At 38.9% G+C, this 22,128-nt stretch overlaps 1 protein-coding gene across 1 annotated transcript in view; it reads left to right on the forward strand.

The window, feature by feature from the left end:
- The window catches only part of ano10a (anoctamin 10a), a 60,399-nt gene extending 42,039 nt beyond the window's left edge, over positions 1-18,360 (forward strand). Inside the window, exons 11-13 of the mRNA XM_048595847.1 lie at positions 1,850-1,978; positions 10,163-10,279; positions 18,271-18,360. Of these exons, the coding sequence (XP_048451804.1) occupies positions 1,850-1,978; positions 10,163-10,279; positions 18,271-18,354 (330 nt within the window). The 3' untranslated portion in view covers positions 18,355-18,360. The remainder of the gene's footprint in view (positions 1-1,849; positions 1,979-10,162; positions 10,280-18,270) is intronic.
- The last annotated feature ends 3,768 nt before the right edge of the window (positions 18,361-22,128 follow it).

The raw sequence follows: 22,128 nt of genomic DNA on the forward strand, positions 1-22,128 counted from the left end.
GATCCCAAACAAAAGTTTATACAAAAATTGGACCGTTTGTAGCAGGGTCAAGCAATCAAGAATAAGCACAAACCTGATGAACAACTTTAGATGGAGCCTTCTACAATATGTCCTTGGATATTATACAGTGTCTACTTAGACAAATGTTACTACATAGACCAGTCTTATGAAGAAGACTTAACAAAATCGATCGATCATGAACCATATTGAAATGGTAGTGGCTGCTCTGAAGGACTATTAAGAAGTTCACATCTTTAATGTGGCCTTACTTTAGTGTGCACTATCTCACCTATGAACTACACTAGTACCAGATAAAAGATATTCTGAAACACTAGGCTGTTCTTTCAGCTTTGTTACTATCTCCATGCTATTGCCAGCAAGAACCAATGCCTACATTATTGTGCAAACAGACACCCTGTGTACAAGATGTTAATAAATCCGGCATTTTTATCTGTGGTAAGAATCTTGAAAGTTTGAACTTTAAACATTTCCATGTGCCTTGAGTGTATATTTTAAAATGTTCCTCTTAATTTGCCTTGCAACATTTGCGATTTGAGAAATGTTTGTTCCTTATGTTGAAGTTTGACCAGTTTTAGCAGAAGTGTAGACAATGCAAACTTCAAAAATAAAACATTACGAATCAAAATCCTAGTCATGGAACAAGCTATCATTGGAATTAAATTTGAAGTTTGGGGGGGGTAGTGGTGCGGTGTAGAGTGCTGGGGGAGCAAAGATGTTGATAGCGCATATTAATTGATTGTTCTGCCGTTCTCACATTCCAATGGTGTATCTAACTGCCAGATTTGAAAGAACAGAGTCCCACTGGGGTGGGCAAGGGGAGAGAGGACATAGACACCCCGTTGTTCTGCCATTCTCACATTCCGATCACTTAATCTGCACTATTAACATCATTCCTCCTCCAGCCCTCTACAACACACCTCCCCAAAGTATAGCATAAATGCTGCCCCCTCCATACTTCACTTCAGCTCTGAAGAGACATCTAGACTCAATGTTAATTTGCTCCTTGTCCATGGACACTGTCTGACCCACTGTGATCTCCAGCATTTGTTTTCAATGCAGATTACAGCATCTGTAGTAATTTGTTCCTACATTGTTGAAGAACTGAGTTTGTCTTGATGATGTGTTACCTGTGAATTATTCAAATCTGCAGACTATATGCTTTGTTGAATCCGGGTTTAATCTTTGAGAGTGCACCAATTAAAATTTCCTGCATTTGTGACTCGAATCGATCATAAATGATCAATCTGTGGGAGAGTCTGGAACTTCATTAACTTGGGCTACTTTTGTCTTGAATATTGCCAATGCCTGTACTGACTTTGCGGTTAAAAGTCCTCTTTTACAATCTTAAATCCCAGGTGTACAGGACTGCACATGTCTTTGTATTATAAGATTATACAAAAAGCAACAAAATATAGAACATCTAAAACATAGAACAATGAAAAACTAATAACCAAATGTACACCTTTCTACATAATAGGGAGGAGTCCATGGCTGGCATCCGGAAATTCTGCAGTTTTGATTGATCAGTTTTGAAGCTGGAGAATTTTCAAAGAAACTCCTGTTTTGGATTTAAAACTTCCAGAAGATTTATGATTTACCAGTTTCTTTTGTGTCTTTGATTATCTTCAGATATGTATTTATTTTACTGAAAATCTTTGTCAGGATTTATTTCTGGGCAAGAGAACTGCAATTCTCATGAGTATTTATTATTAAAAATACCTTGGTAATCAATGTTACAAAGTAACTTGAATACATGTTTTTCTGATTTAGTATTATGAGCTTTCATTGAGTAATACTTTAATTGAGTGTATTTTTTGTTTGTTTGTAGCTGGCTTTCGAAACTATGGGAGTTATCTCGGTGATGACCAACTGTGCACTGATTGGGATATCGCCCCAAGTGAAGAGTTTCTTTCAGGAAAAAAGCATAGAGCTTGTCCTATTAATTGTGGGTGTGGAGGTAAGTTAAAACATTTGTACTTATTGAACTTTTGCATGTCATTGGTGTATTAACTAAATAAGCTACTTCACTTTTCCTCAATCTGCTCCCCTGCACTCCCCCAAAAAAGTTTAATCTTTTATGAAAATAAAGTGTTGGAGAAATTCAGTCAGTCTGGCAACATCTATTCCAATGGGAAATATATTGGAGTCAAATCGTTAGCCCTGTTTCTTTTTTCCATAGAAGTTGCTAATTTAACGTCACTTTCTGTTTTTATTTCGGATCTCTAGTTTCTGCAGTACTTTGCTTTTATTCGCACGTTTACTTTTGTGACATACCTGTGAAAGAATCATTTGACCTACACATTGAACATTTGGGCTTTTTGGATTTGCATCAACCTATCAGCAAGTACAATACATTTCATTTGTGTGTACCTAGAATACATTGTTTGTACCTGATTTATTTCCTTTGCAAAACTGATTAAGAAAAGTTTTTTGTTCCAGATGATGAGATGCAAGTTTATATGGAGCAAATTAAACAATCAATCTTTGATTTTTTTAAAAAAAAACTTGATTATTTGTTTTAGGCTTGGAACTATTAGTTGATAATTACAGATATTGCTCTTTGTTTGCCCCAAAATAGCCTTTTGTCAAGATCCACAGTGACTGTATTTTGTTTACAAAACTATATATTACCAATTTACTAGGGGCAGTAACTTAGAGCCTGTGTCCAGAACGTGGACTAATGATTAAGACATGAATTCGTGGCCTACCATGATGCTTGGGGAGTTTAAAATCAGTTAATTGGTGATGCCATCCTCTCATCAGCTACTTTCTATGGTGCGACCTGTCCTATCATGGCCAGCTGATGCTATCTTTGCATGTGTAGTGTTATTTTGGTATTATGGATAGCCGTTCTGTAACTGCCCCTCTAACGTGGCCAACTAAATTGTGGCAAAGGCAATAATGTTAGGCTTGCCAGTGTACCTACATCCATTAACGGAATAAAAATACAAAAAAAAGTACATCGATACATTCAAATCTCAATTAGTTCAAGGGGCAAATCTTAATGGAGTTGATAGAAGCTTTTAAAAGTGACAGTAGAGGAAATAATTGGGCCACACCACTTTTTAGGACCTGCAAAAGTAAAACACTATATCTGCTAGAAATTTGAAATAAAAATGCACAAAATCACACACATATTACATTAGAGATGGAGGCCACTTGGTCCACTGCATCTGCAATGGCTGTATAAATGTGAACATCATTGCCTAGTGCTTCTCCCCACTTGTCCTTGCACATTATCTCTATCCAAATAATCATCCACTGCCCTCCTTGAATGTCTCAATTGAACCAGCATCCATCTCGCTTGCCAGCAGTGAATTCCATACCATAACTAATCACTTTGTGAGAAAGCTTTTTCTCACATTACATTTGCTACTTTTGCAGATCATTTTAAATCTATGCCCTCTCATTCTTTGTTTTCTTTATGAGCAGGCGTTTCTCTTTACCTGCTCTATCCAGCTGGCTCATGATTTTAAAAACTTCTATCAGATCTCATTTTAGCCACCTTCTCTCCACAGAGAACAGTCTCAACTTTTTCAACCTGTCCTCAAAACCGACGTTCCTCATCCCTGGAATCGTTCTTGTAAATCACTTCTGCACTGTCTGCAATGTGTGCACATCCTTGATATGATGTTATGCCCAGAACTGTCAGCAATATTTCAGCTGAAGTCTAACAAGATGGAGTTCAATCTAGATAAATGTGAGGTATTGCATTTGTGGTACAACAAACAAGGTAGGGCTTATACAGTTAAAAGTAGAGCCTTGGGTAGTGTTGTTGAACAGAGGGACCTAGGGGATCAGGTATGTAAATCTTTGAAGTTTACGTCACATGTAGACAGGGTGGTTAGAAAGGCATTTGGCACGCTTGCCTTCAATGTTCAGTCCTTTGAGAATAGGTGTTGGGACACATTGTGGAGGTTGTACAGGACATTGGTGAGGCATCTTCTAGAATAGTGTCCAGTTCTAGTCACCCAGTTACAGGAAGGATATTATTAAGCTGGAGATAGTTCAGAAGAGATTTACCAGGATGTTGCCGGTATGAAAGATTTGAATTGTAAAGAAAGGCTGGATCGGCTGGGACTTCTTTCCCTGGAGCGTGGGAGGTTGAGAGGTGACCTTATGGAAGTTTATAAAATAATGAGGAGCATAAAGAGTTAATGGTAGTTGTCTTTTTCCTGGGATGGGGTTCAAGACTAGGAAACATATATTTTTAAGATTTTTTTTTAAGGAGAGCGATTTTAAGCAAGACATGAGGGGCAATTACTTTCCACAAAGGATGGTTCACATATGGATTGAACTGAGGAATTGGTGGATGTGGGTACAATTACAACATTTAAAGGACCTTTTTGAATAGGAAAGGTTTGGAGTGATTTGGGCCAGGAGCAGGCAGGTGGGACTAATTTAGTTTGAGATTATGTTCGGCAGGGACTGGTTGGACCAAAGCGGCTGTTTCTGTGCTGCATGATTCTATGACTATGTCTTGTACAAGTTCAGTATTACTGCCTTACTTGTGCTCTATGTCCTAATAATAAAGCCAAGGATGCTGTGTGCTTTATTACCAGCTCGATCTGTTGAGTTTTTCAGCACCTTGCGCCTTCCACTCAGTTATTAAGGAAAAAGCTGTAGATATGGCTTCCATAATTTTCCAAAGAACTCTAAGTTTGTAAATTGTGTTATTGAATTGGAAAACTACAAATATTGTTCAATCAATTAAGAAGCAAAAAGGGAGTGACTAAAACTTGAAATAATTCCGATCAGAAAGTAAAGCTGCCACCGAAAAAGTGGACAGGACTGCTATGTCTGTGGGCACTCTACGCGTAGATTTCCAGAAGAAATTTGATTAATTCCTACTTGGTTATTAGGGGAAATGAGTACTTGAATTGGAAGAAACCTATAATGGTTGATAATTGTTTGGGAGGTAGGAGGCAAAGTTGGATGAAGGAAATGTACTCTGGCAGAATGCAGGAAGTGTTGGTTTGGGGCCTTTGTTTTTCACCATCAATGTAAACAGATTAGTTGAAGGAATTGAGACACATATTCAGGTTTATGGATGACACAAAATTAGAAGGCAGTATAGGTTTTTTATAGTCTAGAACAGCAAGTTATAATGAGGCATAGGCAGATTAAGTATGTGAACGAAACAGACAGATGAAGTTCAGTGTGGAGATTATCCACTTTTGGACCGAAGCACATACTAAACTACTTTCTTAATGCTGAAAAACTACAAGCTGTGGAAGAGCAAGGAAATTCATGTATGGTCTTACCTCACTGGGATAATGTGCTAGAAACTGAGCCCCACTATTCCCACAGTCATCACAAAAGTGGAAAATTTTATCAAAATATGCAAAGTATGTGATTGTGAAGTCCCCCAATTTACTGGTTAGATCCAGGCTGACAAAGCATGGACCAGGTTTCTGTACTTAACGAGAACTGTTATTAAGTACAAATAAGTAGATTCTAACTACAGACAAAGAATTGCATACTGTCAAACTCCACACCGACAAACAAACAAGTATTAACATTATGGGGAAGGGGAGGAAATTTGAGAATGAGTTCAATGGCCTGAGTCCACAGTGTTTGTTGAGATGATCCTTTTGCTTGCCTGAATTTTCTGTTTTTCAATCTCTCTTCTCCAGATTCTTTTCACTCCTTCAAGGAGGTGTAGACCACTGGTAAACTACCTGCAAAGTTTCTTGTGTACTAGTTAATGGCTGCTGGTAAGAACAGCAATGGGTGAAGGAAAATAAACTTTTTACAGGGTCTAAAAATTTAACTGGACAAAAAGATAGCGTCTGCCCTTGCAGCAGTCCAAAGGCTTCTGCTAGTCTTGTACACGCCCATAAACGCTTCACCCATTCAGGGGTGCTTGTTTTAAGGCTGATGACCTTTGACATCCACAACTGGCCACAAGTTTACAAACCAATCATGTCACCACACACACTCACGCACATGCACACCGCAGGACCGTTGACATACGGTCACACCCTCCGCTTGGATAAACAGCGGTGCAAACCTGGCGTACGCTGAGTGTCCATGACTTGCTGTTAAAGGGCGCAGTAATGCACAATTCTTGTTTTTCAAACAGTCCTTTCCCCATTTCAATCCACCGAACAATAAAAAGATAGTCTTTACAGTATCCATGTACACGAATCCTTAACAGCTTTAGCTTTTAATGTATGAAAGTAATCAAAGAAGCTAATGGTAAATGTTGATATTTTACTCAAGGGAATTTTAATATTAAAATTCTGCTTCAGTTTAAAGAATCTTAGTCAGATTTAGAGTGCTATTTGCAGTTCTGGAAACTATCTAAGAAGAATATTGATGTCTCCAGTTGGGAACAACAGGGTTCAAATGGTTAGATACAGAAAAGTTAGTTCCAGTGCTGGGGAAATCCAGAATACAGGGGAATTAGCATAATGTTAAAATAAGGACACTTCAATACTGGACTGTTCTCACAGTGGAATTATGGAATTCTCTTCCCTCTGAAGGCTCTGGATACTGCTAACATAAATTTCTGAAAAAGATTTACAGATTTTTTTTTTTTTTAAATTGGGTAAACATATGCATCAAACATTGTCAAACTGAGTTATAGTCTCATTGAATGGTGGAACAGGCTTGATAGGCTGTACTACCCTTGTCTCTTCACAACTGACTCTGCTCCCCTTCGTGGATACTGTCAGGCTGAACAATAATCTTCACAATCTCAGTCAAGACATTTTAACAGGTGGACGTGGAACACCCCACTTATTACTCCAAATCAAAAAAAAACAAAAACAGAAGGTGCTGGAAAAGCTCTGCAGGTCAGGAACTATCTGAAGAGAAATCAGAGTTAACATTTTGGATCCGGTGACCCTTCCTCAACAAAACAGTTCTCCCTGGTGTCTTGACAAATATTTATCGCTCAACAACCATCATGGACAGATTACATGGTTATTTACAGCTGATGAAATCTTGAGCCCAAAATGGCTGCCATATTTGCCTATATTGCAACAAACTATCCATCAAAAGTACTCGTTACATTACAAAGTACTTTGGGGTATTCTGAAGTCATAAAAGATGCTATACAAATGTACCTTCAGTCATAAATCAACATGACACTAGTAAGATGGAACCTCCAAGAAAATCTAATGCGGTAATACCAAACATTAAAAAAAACACAATTTAGTTCAACACAATCAATTCTCCTCCCCCACGCCCCCCAACCCCATTTCCCTATTTTGTCATCAAGTTTGCTCAGTAGCATGTTAACTCCAGCAGAGGGTGTAGTGGGAGCATGATTATAAAGGATGTCATTGACCAAGTTTTGTTGCAAAAACAAAGTTGTTGGAAAAGCTCAGCAGAGCTAGCAGCATCTGTGAAGAAAAACATCAGAGTTAACGTTTCAGGTCTGGTGACCCTTCCTCAGAACTCCTGTAGAAGTTTTGTTGCAGTGTGGCATCCCCTACTGCATTAATTATATTTGTCCTTGTAGGGTTTTGTGCTTTCAGGAACTTGGGAAAAAGTGCGAATTGATAATATTGTAGTGTGTGTAAGGATTACTTGTCACACACTTGCCAGTTGCACATAATGACTAGCACAGCTTGGTTCCCTAATAGTCACTGCAACGTCCCTCATTTGGCTACTATATAGTGGGAACTCAGCATAGCAGTTTTGTTCTAATATTACACAAAGTGCAATTACAATTAAATTTGCATTAAAATGGCCCTCAACTGTTATGTAGGTGATGGTTCGCTAACCATTTCTTACCAAATGCCTCATGGCAATTTCTACAGTTATAAGTAACTGTTCCAATGCACTTTTGACTGCCCTGTCATCTGTGAATTTGGGATATCCCAAAACATCATTATCTTACATCAAGTCCCATTCACCCATCACCCAAGTTCTCGCTGATCTGCATTGGCTCAGTCAATTTTACAATTCTCATCTTTTTAGTTTCAAATCCCTTCAAGACCTCTCACTTTGTATATCTGTAATTTCCTCCAGTCTCTCAGCTCTCTGAGATATCTGAGCCTTTTGAGATTCTCAATTTTAATCACTTTGCCATTGACGACTGTGCCTTCAAATGCTAGGCCCCAAGTTCTTGAACATTCTCCCTAAATGTTTCCATCTCTCTACCTTGGTTTCATTTTTTAAGTGGCCTATATAAACTCTACCTCTTTGACCAAGAAGTCAGTCACCTGTCCTAATACCTCCTTTCATGGCTCAGTGTCAGGTTTTGTGTTCCAGTGCTTCTGGAAGGAATCTTGGAATGAGGTATTATAGTAAAGGTTCTATGTAACACAGGTGGTTGTGTCAGAGGAATGTGGAGACACCGGCAATAATTTAATGCATTTGGACAGTTTGACCATTTTGACAAAAAAAAATTGCTGACTTTTCATTCATCTGGAAAGTAATAAAACTACTTTTGCAATCTATCTTGGTGCTGAAGTGAGAGCCCTATGTTTATCCAATGGGTGCTGAAATACTTTTCTGTTCTGAAAAGCTTTTTATTTGGAGAACCTTTAATATGAGGAGAGAGTGCAGATTTTGTTTTCCACTGGAGCAAAAGAACAAGAGGAACTCTTAACAGGTGTGCACATAGTAAATGGAGGGAAAAATTACTCCTGTTGATTTATGAATTAGGTACTCAAAAGAAGAAAAATAAGATTAGCGGGGCATGGAAATTTACTTTTTAAGCAGAGGGTTGGTAGGCCACAAAATGTCCCCAGTGGAAGGAGCAGAGAAAATAAATCCGTAATAGTTTCTAAAAGAGAAAATTTTATAAATGTATGTAACTTTTTTTTTTGAAAAAGCCTTTGAGGAACTGCCAGGGAAATCATAGAGCGGAAGTGAGACAAACCAGTCCTTCAGTTTTGTTCTGGTCTTCAGTAGAATTATTGTCGAATCAGTAGCTCAACTCTCTGTACATGTCTTTGCTTCATATCCCTCAACACCCTTACTCAAAAAAAACCTTCTTGATCTCTCTTTTTAAAACGTTTTGATTAGCTCTCAATAACTGTAGCCTTTTTGAGGGAATGAGCTTTAGGTTTCCAGCACCCTTTGGGTGATAAAACAATTTTTCTGATTTTGTGGCTGAATACCCTGCTCTAATCTTAAGACTGTTCTTGTTCTCGGCACATCCCGCCAGAGGGAATAGTTCCTCTGGATTTACCCTATGAAATACTTCTAGCATTTTAAAGATCTTGATTAAACTGTCACTTGATCAACACAGTTTGTTCAGAGTCCAAGTTTACATGTAATTGGCTGACTTTTCTGATGTCAGATTCTATGAAGTATTGTGGAGAGTATTATGGAAATATTGTAAATTCATTGTACAATTGTTCACCCTGATAGACATGTAGCTTGAGGCATGCATTAGAAAATGCTACTTGTTTAAGTATAGAGAAAAGGTCTAGAATGTGAATGGACAGCATTTGTACAAAATGTTGACATTTAATTGTAAAGGTTACCAAAAAAAATCCATCAAGGTTGTAAATGTACTGTGTTGAGGTTTGGTTCAAGAAATATCCAATACCAAAGAGGAGAGGAGATGTCTTGCAGTTTAAGGTTCAATTTATGCAATATACAGCACAGTAACAGGCCGTTTGACTCACTTGCTCCATGTTGGTGCTAATGCTCCTCCAAACAAGTCTTCTCCCCAGCCTATCAGCATACTGGTGTTCTGTTTCTTTTTCCCTCATGTATTTACCTAAATTCCCTTTAAAGACATCTATGCTACTTGTCTCCTCCACTCTGCATCGTAACTATTCTACTGGGAAAACGATTTCTCCAGTATTCCCATCGGATTTATTGATTTATCTTACATTTGTAGCTCTTGATTTGAATTCTACCACACATCAGCTCTAAATCTGCCCTCCCGATCCTCTCTGTAGTTTTAAAGATACCTATCGGGTCACATGAAGAGAATTTAACTGGTTAATTGTACATGTTGAAAATATTGAATCCTTGGTTTTAAGTGGATTGGGGACCTCTGTATCTCCCAAATATTGTAGTAATGAATTTCTCAAACGTTCAAGTGGACATTTGAAATTTGTCATTGTATACAAGCTGTGTATGTTTCTTTTGGAAATGTGATATTATTTCCAATAATTATAATGTTCTGATGTTGGGTAATAATCTGATTTTTTTTCATGTTTTGAAGCATGTACTGTTGGGTCTGAAATTCATCCTGGCATTTGCCATTTCTGATATACCAAGAGACATTCGTAATAAAGTCGCCAGGCTGGAATTCGAGTCCATGGAAGCCCTCAAACATAAGGTAAAAATAGTGAGTTTTATTAAGATAGCTTGTATTAAATTATATGTTTAAGATGTGATGAGTAATTCATCCTCGTGAATTTCCAAATCGTGGTGATACACATTTTTGAGAGATTATCTCCTGGTTTTCATTCTTTTTCTATGCATACCAACTACCTACCAGCAACAAATGAGGTCGATTTTCTAGATAAAGTACTAACTTGCATAGACCAAGCTTCTACAAACAACAAAGAGATAATGATCCGAATCTGTTTTACTACCATTTGATTTGAGACACCAGCATACCAGGCAGAATTCTCTTGTCCATGGAATCCATGGGTAGCCATGGGTTCTTTTGTCTTAACTGTGTGGGGCCTCAATTTAATGTCTCATCCAAACTATGTTATGCTCGAAAACCAATTTGACATGCAATTTCAAAGGAGCTGTATAGACCACTGTACATGTAGATTCTGATATGTTCATCTGTTGCACAGCCAAAAATTGAAGATGATGTCCTTTGTACAAACAAGTACTTGGAAAACATTTACGCAGGCAGGTTAAATTTCACAAATACATCATGCTACTGGTGTTGACACTTAATGCCTGGGGCCAAAATTTGAAAGAACCTGGAACCAATGACCAGACTTAGTTTTTAACATCCAAACCATTATTCATTATGTATGTATCCAGAAATGTTAGCTAACAACATCTGATTAGTGTTAAGAGTATTTACAGTACAAACAAACTATTTGGTCCAACTGGTACATGTCAATGTTATGTCCTATTCAAGCTGTCTCCTGCCTTCTTTCATCTCACTGACCTAAATATATCCTTATTTCTTTTTTTCCTCCTGTATTGATCTTTCTTCATTTTAAATAGATTGATAATGGCTACATCAACTTTTCTGTGTGGTAGCAAATTGAACTTTCTCTCTACTCTCCAGTACAAGTTTCTTCCGAATTCCCTGTTGGATTGGTTACTGATTATCTTACACTTATGTCCTTTAGTTTTGGTCTCCCCTACAAACGAAAACATCATCTCCGTTTGTGCAATAATCTTAAAGATCTCCATTAGGTCAGCCTTCAGTTCCCTCATTCCAGTGAAAGCCTGTTCAAACAGAGGATTTATAAAGTGGAGCCTTACTTGGCTACCTGCCTTCAACATTGAAAAAGAGCATTCTGTAAGTGGTTAATGCCTAAATATCTGTTAGTATTATGCAAAAATATGAGATGAAAACTAATAAAAGTTAGCAATAATTTCTAGCGTGGGGCTGGGCTGATTATTCCACAGAATCTGTCTTAACTTTTTCATGTTTTACTGTCAGATTTGAAAGCAAATGGCAGAAGTAGATCATTCAATACTTGCAGCACAAGGTTAGGGCTACCCGACGCTGACTACGGTTGAAGTGACGTTTATTATCACAGTCGGCCACTCTGCTAATTCTGTCATCAAAGCAGTCTTGCTGAAAGTGGTGTTTTGGGGATTTGGAAAGATTCATCATATCCTTTTAAACGTTATAGCTGTCTATCATTCTGTGTGAAAGTTGATCTTAGTAAAATTTCACTTTCAACCTTAGGTTATTCTTTACCCATCATCTTCCTTGATTTAGAAGATGACTAAAATTTACTACAAGAATTCAGTGGCCATACAGAGTTTAAGCAATATCAATATTTGATATTGTTTGGCATTTTTCCCGGAGTGCAATCTCAAATTTTCGGATTTTCACTGAAACAGATATGATGGAGGCTGCGTAATTTGAAAAGTGATATTTTGCTTTACACTCGGATGTTTTTCTTGAAGTAGAAATTGGCCATCAAATTAGTAACGCTCAACACTTGTTCCCGATCTAGAGAAGGCCATTCAGCCTTTTCTGCCATTCTGTCGGATCATTGCTGATCTGCACGTCAACTCCCTGTTCGATATCCCTTGACCCTTACCCAGTAAAAATATTTGTTTCACTTCAATTGATATCCAGCCAGAACAGCTTTTTGGTGGGAGAGAGTTCTAGATTTCCACTACTGTTTGTGGGAAGAGATGCTCTTAATTTTGCCATGAATGATTTAGGCTTTAGTCTGAAGTTTCCATTCCTTGTTCTGAACGCCTCACCAGAGGAAATGTTTCTCCACATCTATTCTTTCCTTTTGTCTTGGGTTAATTTCTAATTTAGCATTTTGTTTTGCTTTGTAAATTGTACACTCTCCAAAACTGAAGTCCTCATCTGAATTATATCCAGAATATGCTGGAGGTACGCAGGTCAGGCAATAGAACAGTGCAAAGATATTTAAATGTTTTACGTCAATGACCGTAATGGCTCTGGTCAGTTCTGTCAATATGTCTTTGAAATTTTTAACTCTTCTGTCTCCACAGATGCTGTTAGATCTGCTGAGTACTTCCAGCACTTTCTATCCTCATTTCAGACTTTGTGGTGTTTTGCCTCTGAGTCTGAATGGTTTGGAACTACATTCCAATTTATCAAGAGATAACAAGGTGTAGAGCTGGATGAACACAGGCCGAGCAGGAAAGCTGACATTTCGGGCCTAGATCCTTCTTTAGAAAATCATTTTCTGAAGAAGGGTATAGGCTCGAAACGTCAGCTTTCCTGCTTCTCTGATGCTGCTTGGCCTGCTGTGTTCATGCAGCTCTACACCTTGTTATCTCAGATTCTCCAGCATCTGCAGTTCCTACTATCTCTTCCAATTTATCAACATTGTTTCAGTAATAGTGCTGATAGGCCAGCTGTATAAGGGTAAATTACCATTGACCGGATCAGAGACCCTGCTTGGGAAATTCCAAGGGTTTGGACTGGCTGACGGCTGGATAAATTGGGTTGTATCAAGCTTTGCAAATTTTTAAAATTGGACACTTACTACTGGCAGCAGTAAACCAGGAATGAGATGTGCCCAGACCACCAGGAGGCATGCACCTCCACTAAAACCAGCCAGAATCACTTTGGGTTTCTACCAATACCCTAATTGTCGGCAGATTTTGTCAGTCTTCAGGATTATAGCAAACATCCAGAGAGATCACAAACAAAATTAGAAATTGCTGGTGAAATGCAGCAGGTCTGGCAGCATCTGTAACGAGAAAGCAGAGTTAACATTTCCGGTCCAGTTACTCCTCTTCAGAACCTTGTTTTGTCTTTGTTTTATTTTATCTGGATAGATCACTTGTGTAAAGCATGTATTTTTCTTGGACATAGTGCTACCTTCAGAAGGACATGTTCAGGTTTGCAGTAATCAATGTTTCTAAACTGCTGACCCAATTATTTTCTTATGCTGGTATATAGAAAGATTCTGGAGGCATTGTACAAAAAGTCATTCAGCGTCAGCATTAGGTTATCACTTGGGCTGTTTAAGATTGGAATTCCCATACTTAAATTCCCTTAAAACAATAGTTCACTAATTTTCATTTGAAGGAGCCCTTTTTCAAGTGAATTAATCAGAAACCCCATCCATCTAAAAGAATACCACACAGTATTCATAATACAAAATTATTGGATATAAGCAGTATTAATGTTAGGAATGCAGGTTATACGGATATCGGTGAGATGTGTGTGGTTGTTTCTCACTACACAGTCTGTCTATTTTGATGCGATGGCATGAATAAAGCATACTCCACTTCTAGACAAGGCCCTGAACTTGTATTTTTATCTTTTCTTTTGATTTCACTGTACGTAAAGTATTTTTTTAAAAGCTTGCTTCTTTTGAACAAGGCTGAGCTCATCTGGTGTCCACCAGAATCCCTGGTAACTTCAGCTATAGCTGCTGATATTCCTGCCGCTGTCAGGGCTCCAGCAAGCGCAGTGCACTGTGAGCCAGTATGGTCAGCCCACCGTGCATTGTACATGAAGTGGCTGAACGCAGCTCCTGGATCTTATCTCCAATTATTGATGAGGATACATCAACTCTGATTTCTCTCCACAGATGCTGCCAGACCTGCTGAGCTTTTCCAGCAATTTCTATTTCATTTCTGATTTCCAGCATTCCCCTTCTGCCTCTTCCGCTCTGACCATGGCATTCTTGGAGGTTTCCCACTCATAACGCAGGTCCCACTTGTAAGCAGTTGCACATCATCTTACAGACTTCCAAAAATTCTCTACAAAATTAAGTTTGAGCACTGTCCAAGAAAGACTACATTGTAATACTTACTGGAGCTATCTTGATTGATATTTGTTGTTGTTTTTTTTTTTTTTTTTTTGAAAACTCACCTTACCAAAGACAACACAATGAGGCTCCTCATCGAAGTTGAGACATGTAGCCCAGGGCTTGAGAACAATACACTGTTAGCTTAAGGATTTCTTTCCTTCCTTGTCTCCAAGTAATATGCTTTGCAGAGAAGCTGCCAACTAAAGGATATAGCAGATGAGCTCTGGGCTGTCAATTTACTGTCGGACCCTGGTCGTTGTTTGGAAACAAAAGGTCGAATGTTGACTGTAAATTTTTCAAGGTACAAATATGATATTTTAAACTGATTTCTTTTCTGAACATTTTAAAATCTTCCATTCAACATGGTGAGATACCTGTAAAGTGCAAATTTTAATTAGTTATGCTAGTGGCCAGAGCTTTGCCTAGTTAAAGCTACTCATTGTGTATCCCCCCCTCATAGAGGTTTTGAGATAACAGATACTTGTTTCATTGTAAATGAACAGGATCAGGCTTTTAAAACCCAGCTGTGGGATGTATGGAGATGAAAAAAAAATGCACAGCAGCACATCCCCTGACCGTTACAGTAAGTCAGAGACATGTTGTTTTAACTCACCTGGGGAATTCTACTATGACATGATGCAAGCACTCACTCACGGCTTGTAACTCAAAAGAGCAATATTTGCAAGTACTTCATACATTCACATGCAGGATACAGTAGCATGCAAGTATATTTTTCATTGTGTTGCTGTCAGTGAATAAGGCTGCTTTATAACAATAGGGGTGTTTAGCAGTAATTTGCAATGGCCAAAGTGTTAGATGGAGAGGATGTGACTGGTTCTTTTAATAGAAGGGAACCTTCAATGGTTAAGACCTACATGCAGATCTAATCTAGGAAATATAACTAGATGTGCTTTCTTTCGTACCCTGAATATCTAGTTACTAGAGTGTCTAGGCTGATGCTTCAGTCTAATTGAGGAAAGCACAAACTTTGGATGTGATGCTAAATGGAGGCCCTGCTTGATGTGGTCATCGGTGTAAAATGGCATGGCACTGCTAGTTTCCTTGGTGGCCTGGGCAATATTCTTTTGTAAATCAGTACCACAAACAGATGTTCAAATTGCTGTTTGTGGGAGCATACTGTGTGCAAATTGGCTGTTGTATTTCCTACAAAATAACAACCATGACACTTTGTCTGTAAAACACTTCAAAAAATTATTTCTGTGAGGTGTCTGCAATCGTGAAAGGTGCCATAGAAATGCAATTAATTTTAGAGTTGTCTGTAGGGTTGTGAATTCATTTTGACATTTTGCTGTCCAAATTTTCTTTCTTGAAACTACAGTAGTGTTTCATTAACTTGAATTTTCTCAAATCCCATTCAGCACAAATCAGTATTGCCTCGGGCAGGGAAGGTTATTGGTGTGCATGATGTATCCAGTGCATTTTAAGACAAGGTCTGAAACTTGATAGAAAATGGGATTAGGATAAGTTTTGTTGGTTTTATTTTAAAATGCAACTCATGTCCTTTTTAGAAAAGGCAATCTTCCCTCCTGGGCCTATGTGACCCCAGTCCGATACCCAATGCAAATGCTTCTTACATGTACTCCTGAAGTAGCCTCATAAGTTGACCTAGACTCGACACTTCATGAAGGTTCATCGCTCCCTACTTAGAAAACTAGGAAAGGGCAGGGCCACCTAGAGAAACACATTTTAAATTCATTCACAATCACTTTCAATATATTGGGAGGCAAGAAATTAGTTATAACTCAGTTATAATTGGAACAAATCTGTGGTAAACACATTCCCACGCAGATACCTAGCAGTGCATCATCTTTTTTCTTTACCCCGACTATAGTAAACATCCAGAATGTGCCACTGTTCCCTGGACAGCTGACTGGGACTGAAGTTTTAAATTGAAAGAATCAAGTTGTAAGCTTGATTTGTTTTGTATTTTTGATTTGTTTTGTATTTTTGGGTGCAGCTTTAAAAATGTGTTGTCCCAAAAGAGTGAATTAAAATTGCAGCTGTTATAGATCCCAGCTCTTGCTGTCAGTTGGAAATAATATGACATTGTTCAAAAGGCTGAATGAATAAAAGGCTCCAAATTGCTTCAGTTATTTCTTCAAAAACCTTTTATGAAATGAATGTGAGCTTCCACTCCAATATGATCATGTACATACAAATCCCTTTAACATTTGTGCACCATTTGCAGAAGGCTGTTCCATAACATTTTAACAAAGCAAAGCAGATGAATCTAATGTAGTTATACTTGAACTGGTCACCATATTAATATAATTTTACAATTTCTGTGGGGATCAATTTAAGCAACTGAGTTTGTTATATCTGGTATTTCTGTTGACGAGAAATTAAATATTCATTTGGCAAGGGCATTGGTAGTGATTGATCTTTCACTAGCAAGACATTATCAAACTGTGAAGATACAATTTATTCACACCATCGCAACTATGTTTTTGATCATGGCTTTTTAATAGCTGCGGAGGCGAACATAACACATACATCAGTCACACAGGATGGAGCCTAAAATAAGCGTGCAATCTGTTTCTTCACCTGGAGAAGTTGCATGTTAACTCTGGGCTGTGCTTTCAATGTTATTGCTAGCTGTTAGCAGATCGACCTCATGTCTTACACCCGGTTCAACATTGGTGTTTGGATAGGGTGTAAAATCAGACACACTGTCAGCATCCATTCTAAATCCAACAGTAAAAGTGAATATTTAACTCTGAATATTAAGTTGTTAAATCACTCATTATTCATTCATTTACTTTTAAACTTCTGAGATCTGAAATTTGAGAATGTGATTTTAATTGTTTCTCATTCCATTCCATTTAAGTATTTATCTACTTTCCTCTATAAAAGCTGCATTTTTAAAAAATTATTCGTGGGATATGGACAGCACTATCTAGGCCAGCATATTTACTTTGTCTTGAACTGAGTGACTTTTCTGGCCATTCCAAAGGGTAGTTAAGTGTCAACCACGTTTCTGTGGGTCTGGAGTCACACTGAACAGGCCATACTGGATAAGGATGGCAGATTGTGTTCCCTGAAGGATATTAATGAGCCAGATTGTTGTAAAACTCTAGCTGGTATTTACATGGACACAATTACTGAGACTAGCTTTTTATTATGATTTTATGGTTACAAACTTTTTAATGCATTGAAATTCCCAGTAGCTATGGGATTACCTCTCACGTGTTCAAATTGTTACCCTAGCCTTTACTCCTGTTCCACAATGTCATCCAGCCAGCCTGCCTCTATTCTTTATAAACTGCAATCTGCTCACCTTTGGTTTGATGTCCATGGCTGTGTCCTGTTGCTGTTCACTCAATTCCTTAGTCTCGAGCATTTAAATGGGAGCTAAATTGGAAGAACCTTGACATTGACCTCCACCTCAACATTCCAGTCAGTGAAACTGGAGCCTTGTGTTCAGTGTCATGAGCCTCCAGATATGTACTACAGATCTAACTTCAAGTTGACCTTTTTGTCCAAACATTGTCCCCACAACCTCAGAGCAACCTCCTTTCTTGGATCTGTGCATTGTTTCTATCTCTGACATCAATCATCCATTCAGCTTGTGTGAGCAAGACTGCCATAAGGAATTGCAGTTTTGTCCTGAGTTTTAGTTCATAGGGAACTGCGTTGAGAACTCCCAGACTTAATAGATAATGGAGAAAAATTATTTTCATCCTTTAAAACTGAGTGGTACTTGGATTAAAATAGAGGTGAAAGAAATTATTCATTTCCTTCCAAGGTTGCACTTGACTGTCGGTATTGAAACGTAATGTTGTAATTACTGTGGTGGTAAGAGCAAAGTTTTTTTAGATACTTCTTGTAAATATGTTTGTTCCCACAGCAATTGAAGGAAGCTGATGAGTCACTCAAAAAGGAACAGCAAAATGTTGAAATGAGAAAAGAAGACAAAGCCAAGATGATTTAGTGTAATGTGAGCATGCCTGACCTTAATCAAATTAAGCCATATACCAAAATGTATTATAGACAAGTAGTGGGTGTGAAAAATATGCATTGCGTGAAAACTCTACAAAGCATGGTGCTAAATATAATCAATTTATTTTCTAAATTTATTCACTCACTCTCTTGCATGAAGTGTTATCATTGGTCTATGCATCTAAAATATGATAAATTGATTTCCTCTAGAATAAAGCATTAACCAGGACATGTACATATGTGAGGGGTGTCTGTGTGTATGAGAAAATGTGGATGGAGAAGGATGATCAGAGGAAGATTTATCCTAGTAAAGGCACATTTGAGCTACAGCTTCCAGATGACCAACATTTCAAGTGGAGAGCTGGCAGTGTTCCCAGTCACTGTGCAGTGTGAATGCTCAGGACATGCGTGGGTAAAAATTTCAAATACTCTTTATCTTGAATTTGTAAAAGATCGAATGATTTGAGACTTTTTTAAAAAGAACTATAAATCACAATAAATAAGAATGCACTACTTGAACTTTGAGCACTTTAATTTGCAGAGTGTATTGGAGAAGTGACTTTAAAACCAAACTGCTGAAATAAATAGGGAGAGAGGGGGACGTGGATAGAGAGGAGACCCTCTCCACCTATCTTCTCCTCCATTTCTGAAGATGGGTCTAGGCCCGAAACGTCAGCCTTCCTGCTCCTCTGATGCTGCTTGGCCTGCTGTGTTCATGCAGCTGTACACCTTGTTATCTCAGCATCTGCAGTTCCTGCTATCTCTGCTGAAATTAATAATTCTTTCTTTACATACATTTTCATTGACCAGCTTCATCTTATCTTGATGGTAGCCCTTGGGGTTCATGGGTTTTTTATTTCTTTTTCACTTACGAAAGAGTCCAAAAATATGATAGTCACTAATAAATACACAATGGATTTCAGGATAAACTTCTTTACCCAGAGAGTGACCAAGATAGGCAACTCACTACCACAGACTGGGTGGTGCATTTAAACAGAGATTGGTCAACATATGAGGGGGATGGGAGGAAAAGCTGTGAAGAAGTGGGAAGTTGCAACACTCAGTTCTCAATTGTGATGTTGTCATTAAACATGCTGATGTGATATGCTGTAACTGTCTACTGTGCTGATCTTTACCTAGCAGAGACCAAATGACAATTCTGACATTTTCCTCCAATTTCCTAATGGCTTATGTATCCACCACCAGCCATTCATACACTTTCCAGAGCTGTCAGTCAGTCATCAAACTCTTAGTACCCCACTTTGCCTCTGTCCTAACATGCACAAACAGGACTGCTGCAGAATACCCATTATTTCAGCCAGGGCAGCACGGTGGCTGCCTCTCAGCACCAGTGTGATGCCACCCATGGGTGACTGTGGGTTTCCTCCCATGGTGTACAACTGTGTAGGTTAGGTGCATTAGCTGTGGTAAATTTCCTTTAGTGTCTGGGAATGTGCAGGCTAGGTGGATTAGCCATGGGAAATGCAAGGGCACAAGGATCAGGTTGGGTGGTAGGTCTGGGTGGGATGCTCTTTGGAGAGTCATTATGGACTGGCTGGGCCGAGTGGCCAGCTTCTGTAGCGTAGGGATTCTATGTTTCTGTTCATCCATGATTCCTCCAATGACCTCTGGCACAGATTCCTTGCCCTCAGGTGTAACCCATGGTCATCCTAACCCTTTGATTTTGCATCCCACCCCAGGACAGTTTCTTCCTTGAGCAGAGTCCCAACCAGTCACCCTCCACTGAGTTTTTTTTCTTGCATTAAAAACCTCTTATTTCGAGCAACTCACTTCCCAAATAAATGGTGTTGCTTTGAGCACCCCCATGCATCCTAGCTATATCCTGTGGGATGTGTACAATACCCATTTTGTCCTACTCCAGGACCCCCCCACCCTACGACTATATACTTGCTTTGACGGCTGCACCATTTCCACTTTCAGCCCTTAACTGGAAAAATTTGACTTTCTGATTTCCACCGTTCCCTCACTTCATCTGGCCCAACTTCCCTTCCCTGATTTTTTTTTTTTTTTTGGTTTCCGATCTGAGAAAAGGTAACAACCAATATTAAGTCCACTGCATCTCTCTGCTATCTCGCATGCATATTCTCAGACCCTGTTTTCCTGTAAGGGCTCTTATGATCTCCTAGTTTCTCTGTCTCTATCAAAATATTTAGGGATGCGAGCCTCCATATCATCACTTCTGCTGTCTTCCTTTTCCCTTGACCAATGATTCTCATCCTCCCATTTACTAGGAGTAATGGGGACTTCAACGTCCATTCTACTTCTCACACTTCATGTTATCATCTTCCCTGCCTCACAGGACTATGTTAGGGCATCACTTGTCCTTATCTTTCATTTCTCTAACCTCTGCATCCAATAGGTCAGACTCTGTCAATTCCACCTACCATTCATCAAAAACATCTCACACTTTGTTTTCACTATTCCAAAGAGCCTGTAGCCTCATCTACACACTAGTCCAGCCCTAAAGCACCACAAACAACACTCATTTTCCTGTGATACTTTTCTGTACAACACCTGCTTCTCATTGGACAAAGACCTAAACACTTTTTCCAAGTATAAAAAAAATCATTGGCATCAGGCAACTACTTTGTAAAACAGCTTATTCAGACTACAACTTTGACCCTGAGCTTTTTGTTGGTTGTCATATTAATTCTCTGTCTTGCTCCCCTCTTGACTGCATGTAGCTGATAAAGTTCTATTGAAGCTCAACACAAGTTCAAAGAACAGTAACTCTCATTAGGACATTTACAACCTTGCAGACTCAACACTATAAAGTCATAGAGACAGACCCTTCGGTCCAGGCTGACCAGATATTCTAAATAAATCTAGTCTCCATTTGCCAATGTCCCTCCAAACCCTTCCTATTCATATACCCAGCTAGATGTCTTTTAAAATGTTGTCATTGTACCAGCCTCCACCACTTTCTGGCAGCTGATTCCATACATGCACCACACTCCACATTTTATAAACCTCTATAAGGTCACCCCTCAACCTCTGATGCTCCAGGTAAAATAGCCCTCGTCTATTCAGCCTCTCCTGATAGCGCAAACCCTCCAACCCTGGCAACATCCTTGTAGATCTTAACTGAACCCTTTCAAGTTTCACAAATCCTTCCTATAGCAAGGAGACCAGAATTACACACTGTATTCCAATAGAAGCCTAACCAATATCCTGTACAGTTGCAATTTGAACTCCCAACTCCTATACTCGATGCACTGACCAATAAAGGCAAGTATACCAAATGCCGCCTTCACTATCCTGTCACCTGTGACTCCACTTTCAAGGAACTATGAATCTGCGCTCCAAGGTCTCTTTGTTCAGCAACACTTCCCAGGACCTTACCATTAACTGTAGAAGTCCTGCCCTGATTTGCCTTTGCAAAATGCAGCACCTCACATTTATCTAAATTAAACTCCATCTGCCACTCCATTGGCCCATTTGATCAAGATCCCGTTGTACTCTAAGGTAACCTTCTTCGCTGTCCATCACACCTCCAATTTTGGAGTTATCTGCAAACTCAGTAACCATAACCTCCTACATTCACATCCAAATCATTTATATAAATGATGAAAAGCAGTGGACCCAGCACCGATCCTTGTGACACACTGCTGGTCATCAGCCTCCAGTCTGAAAAGCAACCCTCCACCACCACGCTCTGTTTTCTACCCTTGAGCCAGTTCTGTATCCAAATAACTAGTTCTCCCTCTATTCTGTGTGATCTAACTTTGATAGCCAGTTTACCATA

Source organism: Rhincodon typus, chromosome 4, assembly GCF_021869965.1.
Source record: "Rhincodon typus isolate 14 chromosome 4, sRhiTyp1.1, whole genome shotgun sequence".
Classification (NCBI taxonomy): domain Eukaryota; kingdom Metazoa; phylum Chordata; class Chondrichthyes; order Orectolobiformes; family Rhincodontidae; genus Rhincodon; species Rhincodon typus.